The 22,708-nt window shown below is 38.3% G+C and overlaps 1 protein-coding gene and 1 pseudogene across 1 annotated transcript in view; both read right to left on the reverse strand.

Annotated features, from left to right (window-relative positions):
* Nucleotides 1–16,069: 16,069 nt before the first annotated feature.
* The window catches only part of LOC146448944 (CUB and peptidase domain-containing protein 2-like), a 107,631-nt gene continuing 100,992 nt past the window's right edge, over nucleotides 16,070–22,708 (reverse strand). The window contains exons 5-6 of the mRNA XM_085102084.1: nucleotides 17,231–17,387; nucleotides 16,070–16,250 (exon numbers count right to left, since the gene is read on the reverse strand). Of these exons, the coding sequence (XP_084958210.1) occupies nucleotides 16,070–16,250; nucleotides 17,231–17,387 (338 nt within the window). The remainder of the gene's footprint in view (nucleotides 16,251–17,230; nucleotides 17,388–22,708) is intronic.
* The window catches only part of LOC146448945 (uncharacterized), an 81,709-nt pseudogene continuing 79,488 nt past the window's right edge, over nucleotides 20,488–22,708 (reverse strand).

The following is a 22,708-nucleotide window of genomic DNA, read 5'->3' on the forward strand; positions in this document are numbered from 1 at the left end:
TGGTGATGCAATTGTTTTTCATCGAAAAGAACATCTTTGTAATCAGAATGATGAATTTCTTTTTTGATGACGTTCTTTTTGATTCCTTTGGCTGTTTTTCCATCATAATCATTGTCTTTGATGTATGAGTACATTTTGGACCTCAATCCAACAAATTCAGTGATTGGGATTCCAGCAGCTTCATCTTTGAATTTACCAATTACGTTTTTGTTTGTGGCATCAAAAAATTGATAATTGCTTGGATAATCGGAGTTCTCAAACATCTTTTTGTTTTTCCAGAAATCCTGATACACATCTTCAACTTCAATTTCATATGTAAGACTATCAGTATCAGTGAATAATAACTTAGCTTTGGCACCATATTGTTGTTTGATATAGTTATAATGGAAGTCATACATGAGAGTTTTACTTAAATCCAGAATACACATCCCAACAGATGCCGGCCTATTGAGAGTCAGTGATTCTTTGATTTTATGAACTGCAACCAGATTCTTATTGAATATTTTGCTGCCAATAAATGTTGGTTTTGAAGCTAATTTTGTTAATTGTTTTGGTGTTGTAACTAATCTAATATCTTCTCTTTTCCTGATATTCTCCTTTGTTTTCCCAAAGAAACTGTTATTCATCAATTTGAAAAAGTCTTTCTCGAATGCATTTTTGGCTTGAGTTCTTTGATGAGTATTGAAGTCAATATATCGTTTTAGCCAAGGACTTTGATTAAAGGACAGTAATCTATGGATTTGGTTAATTTTAGTCCAAGAGCACAATACAATTGCAAGTGTCTATAATGAAGCACATATTTGTTTTTATTGGCAAGAGTTGGAATCAATTTGGTGACTTGTCCAGTTTTTTATACCGAATTTGTTTGCAATTTTTTGGCAATAATCTGAGAGCATAATTTGTGTAACTTTAATTTGTTCAGCTGCACATGGATAATCATTATGTAAATTATGGAGTTCTTTGGGGTATTCCAAATCGACTTCCAAAAGGTATCCTTTATCCCTTTCAGCATTGACATTGAACCAATTGATTCGGTTAATTTGTTTCTCAGTCAACCATTTGAAATTACCTGTTGGAAGATATTGAGACATTGCCCATCCATATAAATTATTTGCATCCAAATACATGAGACATTTACTGGCTTCATTTGGATTCCAATTTTGCATATATTTATTGTTTGCTTTTCCATATCTATTGGCGATATAACTGATACCACCACGCATTCTTTTTTCAATGAATTGGTACATATCAATATCAGTAGTAAGTTCCAATTTAACATCACTCATCTTCAACATTGCATCCCAACTAAGTAAAATAAAATAATGGCAGGGATCCAATTGATAATACTGCAAGCATGTTTTCCCGAAGTTTTCAAATACATCAGCCAACAGCAATACATCAGATTGGAGATACAAATCATGATATCCTCCCATTGTTTTTAATTCAAATGTATTCCAAACAGTTTGAGCATGGTTGTATTCTTCATCAGTAATATGCTTATTATTCATCAAACTATAAAAATCTTTTTGACTTGGTAATTGTGTTTCATTAAATTTCTCAAAGCTGTCCATATAGTCATATAAATAAACACCTTTTTGCTTCATTAGCTTGAATTTATCATCTTTGAAGACTTGTTTCGTGTGTTTAAAAGCTTCTTCAGGCAAGTTTTTAGCTAGATTACTCAAACTCAGAATTCATGCCCAACATAAAGGCCATATATTTCTCCATATTATGAGGAATAACATTGATTTTATGCTTTTTGGTTTCTCCTTTTTTGTCTGTATAAGTATTATTTTCAATGATTGATCCAATTTCTTGCATAATAAAATGGCTATCGTATCCTTTCAAATTATGGAAAATAACTGGGATTTTATCTGTTAATTGAAAATTTAAATTGCATGATTCATGAGCTGAACCACGATGTGTTCAAGTAACATGACAATGATCCCTGACTCTGACATCTGATTCAATGTATTTCTTTCCACAGATGTGGCAAGAAGTTGCTGTTTGGAAGTCATTTTCATCATCTGGAGTCATTTTCAATGGTTTATTAAACTATGTTTTCAGAATTGTTTTGCAGTATGTGACTTCATTCAGCATGGATTCCATAAACTTGTAAACAGATTTTTCTCCTTGATAATATTGTATTGGTTTTGTATATTTATCATCACAACAGCAAGCAACTTTGTATCCAAAACCACAATCAGTATGTTTTTGATATGCTTCAGTAAATGATTTTTGATTGGATTGTGTACAGCCATGAATTTTTTCAGTAATTGCTTCAAAATCAGGATATATCGCAAATGAAACTTGTAATTGTTTCTTAAACTTTTTGAAACCAATTTTGGATCCAACTTTGGGCATTTTTATAGCTTGTTTTCCATTGATTTCCAAACATATTTCTTTGTGTTCCGATAACACTCTTTCAGATGAGAAACATTGCAAACAATGCATACAAAAGTGTTTTTTGTTTTTGTGATTTGTTTGATGGAACATGAATCGATTGAAATCTGTGATAAGACAATAATGTGTGTTTTCATTTTCAGAAATCAGCAGCAAATTCAAGACATCATCAAACTGTTCTTTTGAAATATAAATTGGATAAGGCTGATTGTTTTCGTAACCGAATACATTGATGTTTATACTGTTTTGGGTTTCAATTTTGTTATATTGTTTGATGGAAACAGGAAAGTCAATACCATCATAATTCAATTGTTTGATGAATGATTTATCCGGTTTTTTGATTCTTTGTGGGTGAGCTACCATTAATTGGTTCATATTGGACAATATTGATATAATGACCATTAATTGATTTGATTAACCAAGCTGAGCCTTTACTGATCCATTTGTGAATATCTTCCATGATTTTTTCAACATTAACATCCAACAATGGTTTTAAATCATCAGCATTAATAATTGTTTGGGGTTTACTACTGAAATATCCAATTCTGGAGACAATTTGATTTCCTCTTTGTTGTTCAAAAGTCATTGTCAAAGTTTCATCAAATTTTAATCCTTTCATCTGTGGCAACAATTTTTTCAGAGAACGAGCAACGGTTAATCTGGTTGTATTGAGTTGAACCAAGGGGTCTTTTTCATTTTTGATTCCAACTTGATAAGCTTTGGTGTATCCTTGGTATGCTCTTGCAGTTTCATTAATTTCAGTTCTTGGCAATGGAATTGGAGCAATCTTTTTCGTTCTTGGTGTAGGATATGGTTTGTCGGGGAATTGTTTTGGAGGACCAATGATGTTATTGGTCAAAGTTCAAAGGTCAAATTATGACGTCACAAAGATCAAAGTTCAAGGTCAACTGATGACGTCACCAGTTGTGTATGTCAAATTGCTGAGTCGGCTTGAACCGCTTTGAAGCAGTTCGAGGCAGTTAAAAGCAGTTGTATCAAACGATAGCAAGCCAGTGACATTGAAAATCAAATATTGTATTAAAGGGCTTGAAAAAGGGTATAAGTATGGGTGAGTTGGGTCAAATTATGTGTTATTTTTGAAAATCGCAAATTGATGAGTTGGGGCTGAAAAATACATGGATCATGGGTGAATTGGGGGCCGAAAAGGTGCAATGTTTGAAAAGTGCGCTCATGCCCTCAATTGTTCTACTACTTAAGTTTGCATTTGAATATCAGAAAATCGATCCATATAAACACCTATGACTGTCAACAAAAGAGCTTTCCACTCGGTAGTTCAACTGTTCATCTCGTTTTGCGGGTTCGTTCACTTGGTTTTTCGTTCGTTTGTTTTTGCCGGCGAGCGCTCGGTGGACCGTGTGTTCGTTAACTCGGTCATTCGACCGTCCGTTCGCCCCTTTGAATGTTCATTCGCTCGGGCTTCCGTTTGTTCGTTTGTTTGCGTTTCTGGTTTGTTCAGTTGTTCCTCCGCTTGCCCAGTTCTTCTTGCTATCCATGGGCATAAAAATGTTATAAAGAATAAAATTTAATCATTTAAAAGCTGTATGAAAACATTACGAAGAAGCCCCCAATTCGAAAAACAACCTTGAAATTGGCATTCGGTTAGGGTTTAATTTTAATAAAGACGTACACACTAATAGCCCATTTTTAAACTAATTACAACCGTGCAATTGGCCGGTTTCTTATGCTGATCTTTCGGTTATGGGGCTGTGTTGGCTTTCGGTCATGTGGTTTGTTCATTTTGGCTGGCATCCATGTGGTATTTGTCTGATTATTCGGTTAGCCTCTCATTGGCCTTCGTGGTTTGGGCCTTGTTTTCATTCCTCTTTCCGTCTGTCTGTCCCTTCCCATATATGCGTATGGTTCAGTTATCTTCACTAGTTCTACTAGTGACACGGCTTTCTACAAATAAATAAGCTTTCTACGTAGGCTTAATCTTAAAGATTAAAATTTAAAAGGTGTATTAAAACATCAGAAGGTTTCCCTTCGTGTTTTAATATTAAACCAGCAATGCTATAGAGAGAGACTTCATCTTTCTCCACCGATCTGACACACAAAAAAACTTCCGGATGCGAAGAGACGCAAGCCTACAGGAACTTGAACAAGTGGCGAAAGTGCGTGATTACGAGCGGTGTTTCTCGCTAGATCATTGGACAACATATCGGCAAGGTAATTTATGGAGTCTCTAGCAAAAAGGAAATCCTGACTTGACGTCTTTCTCGCTTAAGTATCCATCTAAATGTGCACTAAAAAGCCAAAAATGCTGCGGTCTGGCTCGTCTTGCACCAGCAAGACGACCAAACAACATTTCGGCTATCTTGTTTTTGCAGATTTATCCCTGGAATAGCGATTTATTTCCACCTCGTGAGGTGTAATAAATTTATCCTAGATTTATTCCCTGAATAGTGCTATTCCGTCTTCCAGGAACAGAATTTATCCCGGGGATAAAGTTATTCCTGAAATAAGGCACATTTATCCCTGGAATAAAGTTATTAAACCTTTCAGGAACCGGCCCCAGGTAAATCGCCTCAGGTGCAGGAAATTGAGGCTGCTTTCAATAGGGTAAAGCAAGACCAAGGTCAAGAAAAATTGCATGGAAAGCTGGGGGGTTGCTTTATTGTATAGAATCCCGCAGTCATTGACTGGAGATGAAAAACTCAGGGCAATGTTCTCAAAAGAGTTTTATAAAAAGGATACTGTTGCTGTTGTTTGTGATTAGGTGCATACGTCTGCTTCTGTTCATTGGCAAGAACACTATTTTTTTACATGAGAGGTACTAATTTATAGAGAAGTATAATTGTTGCAAAAGCGGTAATTCTGAAGCTGTCTCGCTCGGACTCGTTCTTTGAAGTCTGACCACGACTGGCGAGACACCAAGCCGTTAAATTGTAAACTTTACTTGTTCTTTACACTCTGACACTGGCAACCGGCCGAGCCGTCGAGACACTAACTTAGAAACCTTACTCGTTCTTTACACTCCGACCGCAACTGGTGAGCCGCCTCAGCGAGTTATACCTCTCGAAATGTGTCTCTGTATTGTCTAGTTGCTCCGATTCTTGATCCTGTGTGCATGTGTAATTAAGTAAAAAATCGCTGGGTACAAAATACTTCGAGCAAACTACAGAACTCTTCGATGACTCCTATCGAGCACGCTTCTGTCTAACAAAGTCAACCCATCTTTTTTTTTTGTTTCCTCGCTTCTGGACGCTAATCACCTTAAGAAGGTATCGTTCGGAATACCACGGGAATAGTGATCTGAACTCACGTGGTAACAGCGTCATTATTGCCAAATGGCAGCCATCTTGGATCCGCCATCTTAGTTTTCAGGATTTCTCATAATTCATCAGGAAAGTACCGAAATTGAGTGAAAACTAATCAGAACCATTAAAGAAACACTAATTATACCTAAAAAAAACAAAGTTGTATTAAAAAAGTATTTTATCTTCATTTTAAAAAGGAATTTCTCATTTTCTGCCAAAATTCGGTTGCCATGGCAACATCAAAGTCAATGAACACTAAACGACCACGTAAATTTTTGTAGTTAAATTTCTGAAAACGTCCTGTGGTGTCATTGCGTTACCGCAAATATAAAAAAAAGTTACTTAGGCTCAAAATTGCCATGGAGAGAATCTCTCCCCCCCACCCACCCTCCCTCACAACTACATACGGTTACTCCAATTTTCTAAAAGAAACAAGTAAGGTGTGCACAATGTTGTTGTGTTCCCAAAGTGATGTCAACAGCCACTAGACCCGAAAATAGTTTTTTTTTTTTTTTAAAAAATAAGTACTAGTGAGCAGCACACAGCAACGAATCTTGTTACAGTGTGCGACCGGGAAAACCGTGAACACCTAAAATATTTCAGGAATGCTTATTGTTTTTAAGCCAATCATGTTTCAGGACTTCGCGCGCCAAAACCGCAAAGTGAATAACCGGCTGGAAAGAAGAATCGAAAAGGTCAGATTTTGCTTAAAATGATGTTGCAAGATAAGAAAGGACATTTCTTTGGCTAGAAATGTCGTTTTTCCCTAGTTTTGTTTCAAGCTATCGATTTATCCGCAAAACTAGCTTTACGCAAACATGTAGAGCCGCACAGTAACGTAAGCACTAAAAAAAACCTGCGAGCGAAGTCTTCCTGTTATATTTTTCTCTGTTGATTTCACCTAGTTCGTTGATTATTTGAGACCGACAATTTCTATTCTGTTTCCACCTTGTAGCGAAAGTACAAGTGCGAATAAACCGGCTTGGGAATGCCTACGACATGGGAAGGCCTTACCCTCATGCGATAAGAGAAAATATTCTAGACCTTCACAATGACGGTCTTTCCGTTCGACAAATCTCGGCAAATGCAAGAGTGAGTGCTGGCTTCGTTCAGAAAGTTTTGTAGGAATACAATGTCAACAATTACTCGGTTCCTCGGAAATTCCTGAGTGGACGAAACGCCGTATTGATGAACGATCAAATACGATCTTACCTTGAAACGGAAAAACTCATACAGCCGAGTATGCGCGCTTTCGAACTGCAGCAACGGTTATCACTTGACGGGGTGTGTTTTCTAGGAGAAATTCCTGCGAAAACAACAGTGAATGATTTTTTTGCATAAAGATCTAAAAATGACGAAAACGAAAATCCAACAGATACCTCTGGAGACAATAACAGGACCAAATGTTGACAAGCTTAATCAGTATCTTGAAGAAATCAGCAGAATTGACCCAGTGACTTTGCATTTTTTTGATGAAACGAGCGTTATTAGAACTGAAGGAAACAGAAGACAAGGCAACTCTTATATTGGAACACCTGCACTGGAATATCAAAGATATGCCTCCAATGCAAACTACACAGTCAATTTACTGCAATCAGCTTTGGGTGTCGATCATTACAACATATTGCAGGGGCCCCCAAATGGAAACGAACTACTTTTATTTTTTGACGACGTACTGACGATGCAGACACCCGATGGGAGTGTTGTTTTGGAGAGAGGGGATACTGTTGTTATGGACAATTGTGGCTTTCACCACGGTTATTTTACGGAAGGACTACTGACAGACATGTTTGACGAATTTGGGGTGCGTTTACTTTTCCAACCTCCTTACTGTCCTCATCTAAACACGTGTGAATTCTGCTTTAATGAGTTGAAATGTTTTCTGCGGCGCTTTCCTGTCCTTGCCTTCCAAGAAACCCGCATCGCTGTTGCAGAGGGTATCTCCTCGATTACTTCCCAGAACTGCATGTCATTTTTCAAGCATTGTGGTTACTTGTAAATATAAACATAGTCAACCTCTGGTTTTCAGTCTGGTTATTGGGAAGGTAACAACCAGGTGCAAATATCATGGCTGCGAGAATGGTTTCAGGATACACAAATAGATGGTCTTTTGAATCGCAGAAAAGTACATACACGGGACAACAATTCTTCCACCCTGTTACCACATTCTTGGCCAAGGTGCATGAATGGGCTCAAGAAAACCTGTGATCACGTTACAAAAACAAGAAAAAAGTGTTACCAATTCGCTGGTGTTTTAGCAATAGTGACCTTCGTTTATGTTCTTCATGCCGGCTATAAATAGACAAGCTTATGGACAAAATTGAAATGTCACTGAACTGGCCAAATAAACCTTCCGAAATTATTCTAGTTGCGCGGTTAACTTGTCTCTGCAAGAACGCACGTCGGTATATTACCATGATTGTATAGGTATTGCCCTTTCATGACAGTCGCTGATAACAACCTCGCTCATTTATCTCCGATATTATATTACATGTAATGGTGAGGCGCTAAAAATAGTAAAGGAATCTAATAAAACGAAAATAAATACTGACAGCTGTCAACCATACATCAAGAATCCCGCCCTTTTTTTTCCTTCGTTCTGCTTTCGCGCTAAATAGCAGCGTTAACAAAGTAGCAGAATTGAAGCAAAATACCCAGGTAAACTAGTGAAAACGCAAGCAAAATGACGGAAATAAGAGAGTGGTTGGTGTCAATGGGAATTCCTGGTATAGAGAGATTGTCTGAGGAGTTTGAGAACCGTGGATTCACCACAAAAAAGTCGCTTCAGTATTTGAAACAAGGAGATTTAGATATAATATTCTCATCACCTAAGCGTTTGTTGCTGGCCGAGAAGAGAGCGCTAGAATTCGAAATTCGTCGTTTTCAAGAGAATTGTCTTCAGCCGAGGCAGCTGACCTACGAGGATTCCAGCAGTAGTGGTCAAGTTGATATAAAACAACTAGATACGCCTATGAGTTTTGTCGTACCGAATCCTGCCGCTCCTGAACAGCCAACCACAGATTCTCCGCTCGAACGCTGCAAACTAAAATTTATCGAGAATGTGAGCTTTTTAGACGCCCAAATTTCCAGTGTGGAGAGCATTTATCTAAGCTTAAAGAGGAAAATAATTCTCTCCTCACCGTAACGCGGGGAAGAATTTACAGTAATTGCCATTCTGAAGGCCATAACAAGAACAGTTGTCGTGGTGTGCCTTGTGATTCCCACAAGGAATGCAGACTCAAAGACAAACATCCTGAACTTAGCAAGGCAATAAACGACACACAGAAAAATCTCGCCTTGTTGAGGAAGAACAAAGAAAAGGCGAAACATACACTAGACCAATTTCTAATGCAAATACAGAGATCGCGTGGGAATTTTTTTCAATCATGAGACCAAGATTGAAGGCTTCGAATCCCATAAAATACATTTACAGGCAGGAACTCGACAAAGACCTACTATACCTTTAAAGAATATTGGAAAATAAAATCCCGCCCGAAAGTGAAGACTGGCGTCTGATTCACTTGCTCGAGACAAGCAAAGCGCAAGTAGCTCCACTGCAGGTCAATATTATGGGCGCTCATGCAACGGCAATTTCCACTCCCAGTAGTGCTTGAATGCCTATTTCTGGACCACTCAGGGATCGACGATTTCATCCCTATTTGTGACCCTGAAGCACGTTTGACTTCGTCGACTTCGGTTGTTGATTATAGCTGATTATAAGAGACTTGCAGCGGGCAAACTGTCTGAAACTGTTGCGTTCTTTTAGCTCACTTTCGTAGAAAAATGATAAACAAAGGAACACGAACATTTCTCATAGTTCTGTAAGGCTTACATGTGACCGAAATATCGGCTGATTGTTGAGTTATGATAAGTTTTCATCATTCAATAAATCGTTCATGTTTTTTGTTGAATGCACTAGTTTTATTTCACAGTGATAATACAGGTATTAGCGACGGCGCCACATGTTGAAAGCAACAATTGCTTCGGAACGCCAGTATTCCGGTGAAATGACATATACATGCACAGTTCTGTTTCTTTATGAGGTTTATGAGTATTCTCAGAGATTAAACGACCAGAATTAGCTCAAATAAAATCAATTACCCGTATATAAAGCCAAAACAAATCTGGCGGCGCAAACGACAGTAAACAGTCTGCGGTTTGCGAATGGATTTCGGACGCGTGATTGGACAGAAATAACATTCCTGACATATCTCAGGTGTTCACGGTTTTCCCGGTCGCACTGTAACTTGTTTTATTATCCGACCGCTTTCGTTTGATAACTACATACTTCGTCAGGGATTGAACAAGATAGTTTGGGGAACTTATTTTTTACCTAAATTTTACAGTACAAATGACGTTCCACTATAGTGTGAACAGCAAAAACACCCACAGACATACGTGCAGGATGTTACAAAAATCCTACCGCTAGGTGTGTAATGTATAATTTTGGGGCTCACGGATTTAACGTTAAATCCATGAGCCCCAAAATTATACATTACACACCTAGCGGCAGAAATTTTGTAACATCCTGCACGTATGTCTGTGGGTGTTTTTGCTGTTGAAATGTTTGAAAATTAAATTTTCAAAACTTATATTATCAATGTATACTTAGAGAAGGAAGAGAAATGCAGTCACCTACTAGTCAATGAAGCAGTAAGAAGATGGTTAATATTAAACTTTGTGTTGTCGGTGGGTTTGTCAAAGGAGGAGTTGTCGTGTGTTCTTTTAAGGAGTGTGTTATAAACTACATTAAGAAGATCTCGGCGAACCTGTTTTTAACTGAATTGGTGCATTTTTAAACTGACCGGTTATGGTAAGCTTCTTATTAACTTTCAATTCTTTATCATCGCGCAATTTGTATGCGACAGTTGTCACAAGAATATTCATATGGATATTATTGTTTAAAGAATGAAGTGGAAAATGTAATGTAAATTAAACATGTATTAGTGATAAGAAAATCTGAAGTTAGTTGCCAAAGGAAAAAATAAAGAGAAAGGAAATCAAAAGGAAAGGCTGACCTGTTATAGTCACAAGAAACGTTATTGAATCGGATCCTGCTTGATTGGTAGTCGTGCAAGTGACGTTTCCCTCCTTCGTAACCTTGGCAACAACAATATCTGTTCCCTGACCCAAAATGGTGGAATTCTGAATTAACGACACTTTCATGGGACGAGTTCCTTCAGCCCAACACCGTAACATGTGACCTGGAGCTATTCGCACCACTGGAATCGTTATTTTCGGTTTACCTGAAATAGTTTGAGGCAAAGATAAAAGAATACCGTTTTAGAAAAGTGTCACCCCGGACTTAGTTACATCTTTAGCGCCTTTCGGAATTACATTTTCTTTCATCCTTTTTTAATTCTTGCTCAGAAACGTCAACAAATCGCTAAACGGCCATTTTGAAAATTAGTGCTCCCACTACAATAATCTCGCGCGAGGTGATTACAGTAGGATATGACACAATTCTTGACCAATCAAATGAACAGAATCTCTATAATCACCTGAGTAATTATACTAATCTGGATATATTTAACAACTCTTCCACAAGCGCGCGTTTGAGATAAGGTGATAGGATATAATCATTTCATGTCCAAAACGCGCGAGTGGAAAAAATGTTTTGTTAAAAAACAATCGATAGATATTGCTAGATCTTTATGATTTTGCCTTGCAAGAACAACCAGGAGATAATTTAACGGTCGCTATTTTTCGGGCATGCTTTAATGGCTCATTTGTTTTAGCTTTCATGACCGTGACTTTAAATTTATGGGTCGCGCTACAGGGTCAGATCTTGGAGAGGTTAATTTGGTAAAACGTTTTGTTTATTATTGTCTCAAGTCGTGTACTAAATTGATTAGTTCTCCCACTTTGCAAGGAATGTTTTTAAATTCTAGTGTAGTGATAGTTGCGTTCAGTGTTTAGTGCATTTCAGAAAAGTTGTGTTTCTCAAGTTCGCCAAAGCGCACGTTTTCATTTTACCTGCGTCTATCTTGTTGTAAACAACAAAATCTTCTCAAAGTTTTTTCGAGATAAACCGTGCGTTCTCTTTCGCCATGCTTTTTTTATTACCACGTGCAAAGTACGATCCTCCGATTTCAACGATTTTTTTCGATCCACTATTAAGCTCCAAATTCTTATCAGAGCATGTTCACATCCACTCAGCCAATCAGTGCCCAGTATTTGTGCGCTCTATATCCCACAAACTGTATTAAATTATGTAAAGAGGCTGCAGCCTTGAAGCACGGGGAAATTGTGGGGTAAAATGACTACTCATTAATATGATCTATATGGAGCATACTCATGAGGAAATAAACATACTAATGAGTATATAGAGCGCGGGTACGCGTATGGCTCTCCATCACCTCTCAGAACTTCCAATATAAATCTTGTAAGCCAGTGATTTACCTCTTACACGGGGGTGGTGCCTAAATCAACTGGAATGGGCCTACACTCATCTCTAAGGGTTTCAATATGTGTGTTTCGATATTCATCTCAGACGCGATAGACGTTTATCGACCACACGGTGCTTTGTCGAGTTGGAATTCTGTCTCTTTTTTTGCTCAATTTCGTTCAATGTGGCAGGCTTTTGGAGACATGCACTTTTATCGAATTCAACCCCCAAACACTCGGATATGTCTACGCTCTCAAAAACAAGTAACTCTTGATTGGCAAGGACGGCCTCAAGTTCCTCGAGCTCTGTACAATGGCTCATAGCCGGAGCAAATGAACCATCAAAACAACAAAGAATAAACAAAGCTCCAAAGAAAGGAACATTACGGTGACATCCAAAACAAAATATCAGCGTGATTCCTAAGTGTGAATGGCAAAATTCAAATACGATCATAAATAGAATCTTCATAAAATACGGTTTCTTCGCGGATGTGACCATGTTCTAAGACGATTAGAAAATGAACGATAGTGTCCGTGGGATACAGCGCCTCTCGCATTAGATAAAAGTGCCACTCGGGCTACGTCCTCGTAGCTTTTTATCTATGCTCGAGGCACTATATCTCATAGAACACTCGCGTTCATTGTCTAACCCTTACTTATACTTAAACGGCGACAATAGGGCAACGAACAATATAACGACAAAACTGCTTCGTTTTCTGTTCTTATAGTGTTCCTCATAGCTATTTTGGGAAATTACATTACGTAATTCTAGTACGTTTTGAGCCTTGCGATGAGACTTTGCTTGGTCGGTCACCTCAATTCAATATATCAGTAATTTAATATCAATAATTAAACAATCTGCCTATCACTCCCGCTCAAATGATGTAATTTTACGAGAATTCCCTCCTGGAAAAATGTAGCGATTATAATTTGGTGGTAGGTCTCTTGTCGCCGCGGCTCCCACACTGTGGAATGCATACAGTAATCTAGATCACTGCATTGTTCTAAATCCTCACTGAAAACTAGTCTTTTTAAGTTAGCTTTTGATGCCAAGTATAACTCTAACTTATCATACCTAGTTTAATTTCCATGTTGTAACGCAACTTTGGTCATTATATGTTAAAAGGCGCAATACAAGTTGTTGACTATAATTATTTAGCATTAAAATTCATTTGCTAATTTAAGGAGAAAAAAATTAAGCTTAAAAACCGTGCGAATTATTCGGGAAACAAATTTAAAAAAAAAAGGTTAATTTGCCATCGATGTGACCTAACGGTCTCATCTTTAGGCTTCTTTTATGGCTTATAATGATTTTTTGTTTTGTTTTATTTTTTGATTTTGTGAATTTTGGATTCGAGTGGCAAATTTGAGAAAAAGTCTCCCGAAGATAGGATGAGTCTTTATGAAACGTCTTTATGAAACGTTATACAACGGAAAAGCGTGGACACGACCTGGATCCCAAAACTAAGTTTAAAAAATGCAAATATAGCGATGAGAAAAAGAAAACTCAGTCTCTGTAGGGATTTCCTGTGTTGTTTTCCACTGATCTGCGGCATGACCTCGTTGACATCTGCTGTAATGGTGTGCGAAAACTGTGCAAATCTTTGGAGGCCGGTAGCTCAGGGCTTATTTAACTACGAGTATTCCCTCCATTCAAATGAATATAATAGGGTTGATATATTTTCCAAATTTGAACAAAATTTGGCTGGCAAGATATTCGTAACATACTAACGCACCAAGCACCTAGCGCGTGAGACTCGTTAAAAAAATATTTAATTATCAAACTTTACAATATATTTTCTCAGTACCCAATGTGCATATCGAAAAAGCCTGAACGCTTTGTTAGCCCATTATCTCTTGAAGGATATAGTCTAGCTTGTTGGGATATCCGTATTAATGTGGGAGATGGTATAATTAATGCAGTCAAAGCACACACTGACAGTTTCGGGTTTCAGTGCATTAATCGCCTACAAAGCGGAAAGCTTTATTTTCAGATTTTACAGCTTAATAGCTTCACATTAATATATCATAAGTACGTAAATTATGATCATCCGGGTGAGTGTAGTCCTGAGAAGGACTGTTTGTGGTGACTTTGACTGACGTTTCGACAACCTGAGCGGAAGTCATCTTCAGAGTCAAGTGAATTGTGGAACGTCAGTAGGTGGTATATACGTCTCTGGTTGTTAACCTGATTGGTCAACGAAGTCCAGATGTTATTGGTCGTTTGTCAGTAAGCCGTGATATTATTGGCTGGGAAGACTGTAAAAAGTGATTGGTGCGTTTCGATCCGTCTTTTGTTAGTCAAAAAGTCCGTGGGTCTACTGTTAGTAAAATGTCTATTGTTTGTCTGTTTTGTTGTTGTCGTCAATGAGTCGTTTGTATGGCGCAGGTAGTTGTAAGCAACGGTTGAGTGGCGTTTGTTCTAAGTTAGTAAACCAGCTTTCCAGAGTGAGTCGTTGATAGTAATTTGTACGGTAGGTAATGCACTTGGCAGAGTCCCAGTCGATTCTGTGGTTCGTTTGTAAATGGTGCTCAGCAATGTTATTGTTGACATCACCATTTCAAGTTGCTCGTTTGTGTTCAGTCAGTCGTACGTTTAAATTTCTGCCGGTCTCACCAATATAAGTGGCCTGGCAGTCGCAGCATTTGATCTTGTAAACTGCTCCCTGTCTGCGGTTCGGTTCGTCTTTGTCCTTCACTTTCGTCAGTAGTTGTCGTAAAGTGGTTATTGGAACAACTACAACAAGGACTTTGTTAGACGTAACACTTACAAGAACACTGAACCTAACGTCACAAACAACGACGCGACTCCCGTAACTACTGTAACTATACCTTACGTACGGGGAACTTCTGAGACTATCGCACGGACTCTACAACCCTACAATATCCGTGTAGCTCACAAACCTATGACCATTTTACGACAACTACTGACGAAAGTGAAGGACAAAGACGAACCGAACCGCAGACAGGGAGCAGTTTACAAGATCAAATGCTGCGACTGCCAGGCCACTTATATTGGTGAGACCGGCAGAAATTTAAACGTACGACTGACTGAACACAAACGAGCAACTTGAAATGGTGATATCAACAATCACTTTGCTGAGCACCATTTACAAACGAACCACAGAATCGACTGGGACTCTGCCAAGTGCATTACCTACTGTACAAATTACTATCAACGACTCACTCTGGAAAGCTGGTTTACTAACTTAGAACAAACGCCACTCAACCGTTGCTTACAACTACCTGCACCATACAAACGACTCACTGACGACAACAACAAAACAGACAAACAATAGACATTTTACTAACAGTAGACCCACGGACTTTTTGACTAACAAAAGACGGATCGAAACGCACCAATCACTTTTTACAGTCTTCACAGCCAATAATATCACGGCTTACTGACAAACGACCAATAACATCTGGACTTCGTTGACCAATCAGGTTAACAACCAGAGACGTATATACCACCTACTGACGTTCCACAATTCACTTGACTCTGAAGATGACTTCCACTCAGGTTGTCGAAACGTCAGTTAAAGTCACCACAAACAGTCCTTCTCAGGACTACACTCACCCGGATGATCATAATTTACGTACTTATGACATGACTCCTGGGTTCAAACCATTTACAACATTAATATATAGTTAACGTTTTTAGGGTTTCTATAAAAGCAGTCTGAGTAGGTTTGGAATAACCCGTTAACGATTGTCCTCAAAATTTCACAGTTGCCCTTTAACCTTCGTTTCTCGGCCAACTGTGCATTTTTTGTACAATATGTCGCCTGGGACAATATCGTCCGATATGGCAACCACCTGAGGGGCGTATTTGCTAAATAACGCGCGCTTAATTCAGTAGAACTACCACTTGACGATCTTTTTTTTTTCCAATAGTAACGCGTAATATATTATAATCGGTGAATTATGATTTATCATAACAAACAATCCCTAAATAGCAAATTAACATTTACTTTGGAGAGTATTTCGTCCGAGTCTTTCTACTTACTGGGAGAAACAAAGGAGAAATCTAACTTGTATCCCCTGAACGTGTCACTGCCGTCTGAGTGAAAGGTTAGCACAACATAGCGTCCAGTGAAAGTGATATCCAATCCAGACTTCACCCCACAGTATATACCTGCGATATAGTTGTTATCATTGGAAATCCTCAAGTAGTCATACCTGCAAACAAGAAAGACGTATTAGTTTAGTTCATTTATGATGAGATAACATAAGCTCAAATGACATGAGCTAACACAATTTGATAAGATAATATGTGAAAAAATTACATTCATTATTATATGTTTACTAAGTTAAAAAAAAAAAGCACGGCCAATTGCTAACAAATAAGTGCACAAATATACATTAAAGTAGGGCAAACATTACAATAACTTACATTTAAACTATATAATGACTAATCAACAAGGTAACCGATAAAAAATGCTAAAGTAATCGATGGCCTAATAATAAATGATGCAAAGACAACGACACAGACAAACAAACCTTATAAACAGCTTACCTATCAATTTGTCTAGAAAAAAAAGAAAAAAAAAGGCCCCAAAACAAACCATAATCAGGCCAGTATGAAGTACGAAGAGTAGAAAATCAGATCACATACATGCAAAACGAGTTTATCACATGTGTGTCATGACATTAAATGACAAGGCAGTCTACTTATTGATTTGATTCTTAGCCTCAGTTCAAAACAACAACAATAACAACAAAAAGCAAAAAAAAAAAAACACAAATAAGCAATGAAACAGGCAAATGAGTCTCAAGATAAAAAAGCTACTTTTATAGTAATGAGACTAACAAGTAACTTTTTTCTTTGCGATGCCTCAATAACTTTTTTTCGAGTAGTGTATATACCTTTTTTTTCTTTTTTTTTTTTGTATTTTCCTCTTCTCCAGTCATCTCCACAATATACATTGAGAGAATAAAGGTATTAAAATAGGGGAGAAAGGGCCAAGAATAGAAAGACTAATACTTAGCCCTAACGATGAAAAAAAAAAACAACAACAACAACAACAGCAAAAAAAAAAAAAAAAAAAAACAAGATTCAAGCAAATATAGACAAAACAAAGAAACAATCACAACCACCGTTATCATTCAATGGAGGTTATGTAATGTATACTCTAAACACTGATTCGATAGTTTTGTACCTGCAAGATGAATGACTCTCCAGGGTAAAATGGGAAAAGTAAATCCTTATGGCCATGCCGTGTGGAATTTGTACCCGATAAACACAGTCCATGTTGTTTGGATAGTTGTTTGGATATCCGGGACTTTTCAGTGTGTTGTTGACAACGGCACCACATCCTGTTGGATTTAGTAGACATTTAATTTTAATGAGTAATTTCCTAGATATAGGTCAGTTTGAGATAAAAGTTAATGCTAAAAAATCACGACGTTTCGACCTCTCCGAGGTCAATTTCAAGTGCGAGTAAAAACAAAAAAACAAAAAAACAAAAGAACAAAGCTTGTTATAAATATATTACGTGTAGTGAAAATCGGTAAGAATGGCATGAACGCTAAAATGTGATAAAACGAGTTAATTAGAAATATTTATAAAGTTAAAAAAAGAACATAAAACAATGAAACAATAAAACAATAACGAGGCTTGCTAAGAACTGATCTAAACAAAGAAATTTGCGCGGACGGAATCACACTGTTTGTTAAGTGTTGATTTAAGTTCTTTGATTAAAAAAAAAGGGTTACGAAAATGAGGCAGTCAAGTTTGTTCTGACATTTTCTTAAAATTTTAAAACTCCACACAGCGCCATTTGGGGCTATATTGTGCTGCTCCGTCAGGTGGTTTCCGATTGTCGATCTCTTGTGTTTTTCAATTCGCAGGTGAAGACGTCGGTACGTGTAACTGACATAACCTGCATCGCCCAGGCTACATTGAAAATACTAGACAACGCACTGTTGATTAACAAGGTGTGGCTTTCCATTCCTCACTTTGATCATTTTCGTCCTTGATATCGACTTGTGTTCACCTGGCTGATATCCTCATTGATCTTCCGACTGACGTCTCCAAGCTGTATGCGCTCTGCGTTTGCAGATTTCTGATCTTTGAAAGGCAGCAAGATTCTGATTGGGGATTTGTGCTTTTCAGGTACTTGCTATTGGGTATGTGAATTCTCAGACACTTTTGAATCACGGCAACGAATTGGCGGATGGTAAACAGCGCAAGTTTGTCTGGGTAACGCAGTCGTGAAAAGGTCTCTTTGAGGCCTTCTCATTCCTGATTAAAAAGCTTCCACGTAAATAAGAACTTAAATGGAAGGTTGAGGATGTTTCAAAATGTTAAGAAAGTGTCAGAACAAACTTTACTGCCTCATTTTGGAAATGCTTTTTACCAAAGAACTTAAACCAACGCTGAACAAACAGTGTGATTCCATCGGCGCGAAATTATTTGTTTAGATCAGTCCTTAACAAGGCTTATTATCGTTTTATTATTTAATTGTTTTATGTCCTTTTTTTTACTTTATGAATACTTAACATTGAATCATTTTATTACATTTTAGCATGCATGACTTTCTTACCGATTTTAACTGTTTGTTATATAATTATGCTAAGTTTTGTATTTTACTCGCACTTGAAAATGACCTCGGAGAGGTCAAAACGTCATGATTTTTTAGCGTTTACTTTTTTTCAAAAAAAAAAATTAAATAACCATTATAGAAAGGTTTAAGGGAAGAAAAATTGAGTAAGAACCCATGAAAAGGACGTTTTAAGAGTGCCTGACTGTAACTTTCGAGAATCGCTGGCCAGGCTTGAAAAATCGAAACTCCTGATAATTAGCCTGAACTTTACTTTTGGGGAACTATCTTCGAAAATATTATTTGAATATTCTGGAAATTTATCGTTTTCGAGAATTTTGGAGAAAACGAAATTACGGGTTTTACCTCATTAATTATGCAAAAATCCCACGCAAAATTGGCCAAGTTTAATACGCTTGTGTTGAAACAGTACGCAACGCTCGAATACGACGTCGGTTTTAAATAAGAGTATAACTCACCTTCTTTCTATCAATGCGAACTATGTACACTTTTGTAGCACATTGGAGGGTTTTATGGCTCTTTGAAAAATTGACATTTTGAGGACTTCGCGATGACAAGAAAATTGAGTAAGTTTGAACGTTTAAAATGCATCTTGGTATGTCAAGTATCAAATCGAGAGAAACATTGTGATGAAGCTTGGGTGTTCGTCTTTAATAATTCGAAATAAAAAATCTGGACAATCAATGCACGCGCTGACAAAAACCAAAGTTAGCGAGGCTTCCTTAACAAATTTGCATAAATTCGCAATTGTCGAGAAAATGCTATGTTGTGGCGACTCGGGGAAAACATTGACCCAAGCTATCCTGAGATGGTCATTTTATCTCACTTATCGCACTTGTTTGTTTCTCTTTCCTGTTTAAGAACGTGATGGGAAAGGTCTGGACAAAAAAAGAAAAAAACACGCGACGGGAAAAGAAATATTCGCCAATTAAGTTCTGGTGGGAAATTTGCATAATGCAAATCTGCCAATAAATCTTTTTGCAAAGGAATCTGATTGGGAAGGTTTCATTAAAAGACTATCATTTGACGGAAACACTCCATATAAAAGGAGTCAAACAACATTAATCTGATTTCAACAAATAATTGTCAAATTAAAACCTTTTTAAATTAAAAGTGCCAAGCTGACACTCAGTATTGCGTTACCTGCGTCACGTCAAGCCCACAAAGTAACTTGTGCTGCGAAATTGCCATTTACAACAACTAGAATTAAGACCTTTATTTACTGGCATAAAAGCGGTTTTGATAAAACTAAAACGTTAACATGTCATTGAAGTCACGATTAAAAAAATACACGGTTGTCAAATGAGTGCAAAAGTTAGACATAGAGTCGAAAAAAATATTATTAATTAAATCAAGTTTGTTTGTTGGAATGCTTTTTAAATAGCTAGTCCAACCTGTTTAAGTGGCCTTCTAAACAATGATCACCCAGATGCAGGCCCGGGGATGCAGGTCAGTAAACTGAAAAACTGTCTATTCGTGCTATTTGAAACTGTGCCTTCGCAAGCGACTGAAAAACAATGTCAGCCGGCACGTCATGCATTTTAACGTAATTACTGGTATGAAATATCACACATGCTTCAGAACCTGTGTGCCAATTTCCGTTTAACAAAATAATAACTCAGTTTCTAGCTACAGTCCTCATTGGCTGTAGGGCATGCATTTATCTTTGTTGAATGTCAACAACAGAAACACTGGTATCTCAGTGACACTGTATAGACGCAATGTCTACTGCATACATGTCAGGCTATGAACAACATCTACATGGTTGTGCCATGGGCTTATTGGATCAGATCACGATCAATGATCATCAAACAACCTTTTGCATATTTAATCTGCACTACAAGAGCAGTCTTTCACCATATCTTACAGAAGAGATATGTATGGTGCTTTTCGCAAAGAAGTTTTAGGACACCAAGTTTTAGTTTTGCAAGGGTGTTATCTTTGACCATACCACAAATATTGTTTTGCTCAAAGCTTATAGGGTGCTTCACACCCAATGCAGTAATCACAGCCCCCTTTGCACTGGAAAGGTTCTGCTCTTCTTCCATTGCAAGAATATCCGGTTCACTGAGAGTTTCGCCTGGAACAGTTTGTTGCTCTACCTTCGCCGCCATTCGGGAAAAAAATGAAGCCACTTGTTGGGCTGTCAGAAATTCAGACACTTTGAACAGCCGCTCTCCATCAGATCCTCGTGCTCGCCGCATTTCTTTAGCGACAACCTCGGCATCAAGCTTGATGCCGCTCTCCTGGCCAATGTTGAACCTAGCTGTAAGGTATTGGCGTTGTTGATCGTTAAAGCGATAAGCTTTCTTTGCTTGTTTCAGTGCCCAGCCTTCAAGTGGTGCTGCCCGAGACTTACTTGTAGAGGAGCTGGTTGAAGTTATTGTTGGAAGTGAGGTTTCGCCTTCTTGGAGTCTCGCAGCATATTTAACCTTTGCCCTGTCTAGCAGTGTCTCTCTTTCAATTGTCTTTGTGCAACATCCAAATGCGAGATGTTTTTCCAAGGAAGATTGCCTCCGGAAACCACGAGTGCAGCCCTCTTCAGGGCAAAGGAACACTTGCTTGTCTTTTTCACCTTGGCTTTCGTCTTCTTCGTCTGGCTCTGCTGCAGTAGAAGTTGAACCAGCACCCTCTTTTTGGCCTTTGCGGGAAGTCACCTCCTTGAAATCTCCAGGTGAGAAAGCAACCGAAATCTTCTGGAAATAACATTCTGTGACAAGAAAACATAATTTTAGATCACGAATTCCGGCAATGAACAACCTTCAACAAAATATGTTAATCAGTTAAAAGACGAATTCTACTGAAAAGTATGGCTGAACTTACTCAAAAACTGTCTTGCGTGTGAGCAGTTTTGGAAAATAAAATGTGACCTTTTTGTTTTTTTTTTTTTTTTTTGTTAATCTGCCTTTTTTTAATAATGGTGTCAAGAACAAATAAATCGTCCCCTGTGTAAGTAAAAATAAAATTACTCTTATAGCCGGGGCTTACCCGTAAAGTTTGCCTTACCGAATTTCGAAATCAAATGAAGAAACAACAGAGCCTGACAAAGAGTAAGGCTTACCATCTGTTCCTTCGAGTCGAAGGTTTTTCCCCGGACCAATATCATACGCTTGCCACACCTGGACTCCTCCATCGCAAAACTTGAAGTTGTTAAGTTTACTAATACCAGGAATCTTCTGTCGCAGTCCGGAATTTTCATGTTCCCCAAGGAAATCTAGTGACGCCACTCGAATCCCAGGGAGGCCGCCATGCGAAAAGACTGCTTTCTCCATCTCTTTGGCGTTGGTAACATCGTTACCCTCATTTACAAATCTTATGATGTGGCTTTTAATCGTTGCAGCCATGCAATCAGCAGGCCTCTTTCCTCCTTGGGGATCTGAGAAGCTAACCTCGACGACTTGAATTACTGATTCTTTCTCTATAGCTGGTACGGAAGCGATGGTAACCGTGCTATGATAGCACCCCGCATTATCTTGGCGGAAAAACGCTTTCTGTATCTCTGGGTGTTCTTTCTTTAAGGTCTTCAGGACATGAGCCATGATTGATACGACAGCCGAGCTTCCCTGGGTGCAGTTCTGGATAATATGCACAAATCCTTGAGACTCTAGCTGATCGTTGTGGCGGCGCACGGCGACAGATATATGCCACGAAATGCCCCTTTTACCGAACCAGTCCGACTGGGACTCGCAGTACTTTCTGGGTAGGAATTTCATGGCCCAGTCCTGGGTTATTAAGACCGAGCTGCTGTCAAGTTGTCGTAGAATCTGCACTCTCGCCTGGTCTTGCCTCACTGGCGTAGCTGGTGGGCCTTCCATGCTTGAATCATCTCCTTGCTGTGCGTTGCCACATATACGGCTTCGTCGCCATCATCTTTGGAATGAAAAGTGGCCTGTTCAACAAATGTTTGAATCTCCTGTAAAGCGGAGTTAAGCTCTTCACATTGTAGGCATTGTTCTTCGTGAATGTGCTTGCACTTCTGACTAAAGGAGCTGTCATGTGGGTTACTCAATGCATATGCCATACAGTGGTCTTCAATAGGCGATTCATTAGCAACGTGGACCTGTGAAATATTTT

Source organism: Pavona decussata, unplaced genomic scaffold, assembly GCF_977016875.1.
Source record: "Pavona decussata unplaced genomic scaffold, jaPavDecu1.1 SCAFFOLD_737, whole genome shotgun sequence".
Lineage (NCBI taxonomy): Eukaryota > Metazoa > Cnidaria > Anthozoa > Scleractinia > Agariciidae > Pavona > Pavona decussata.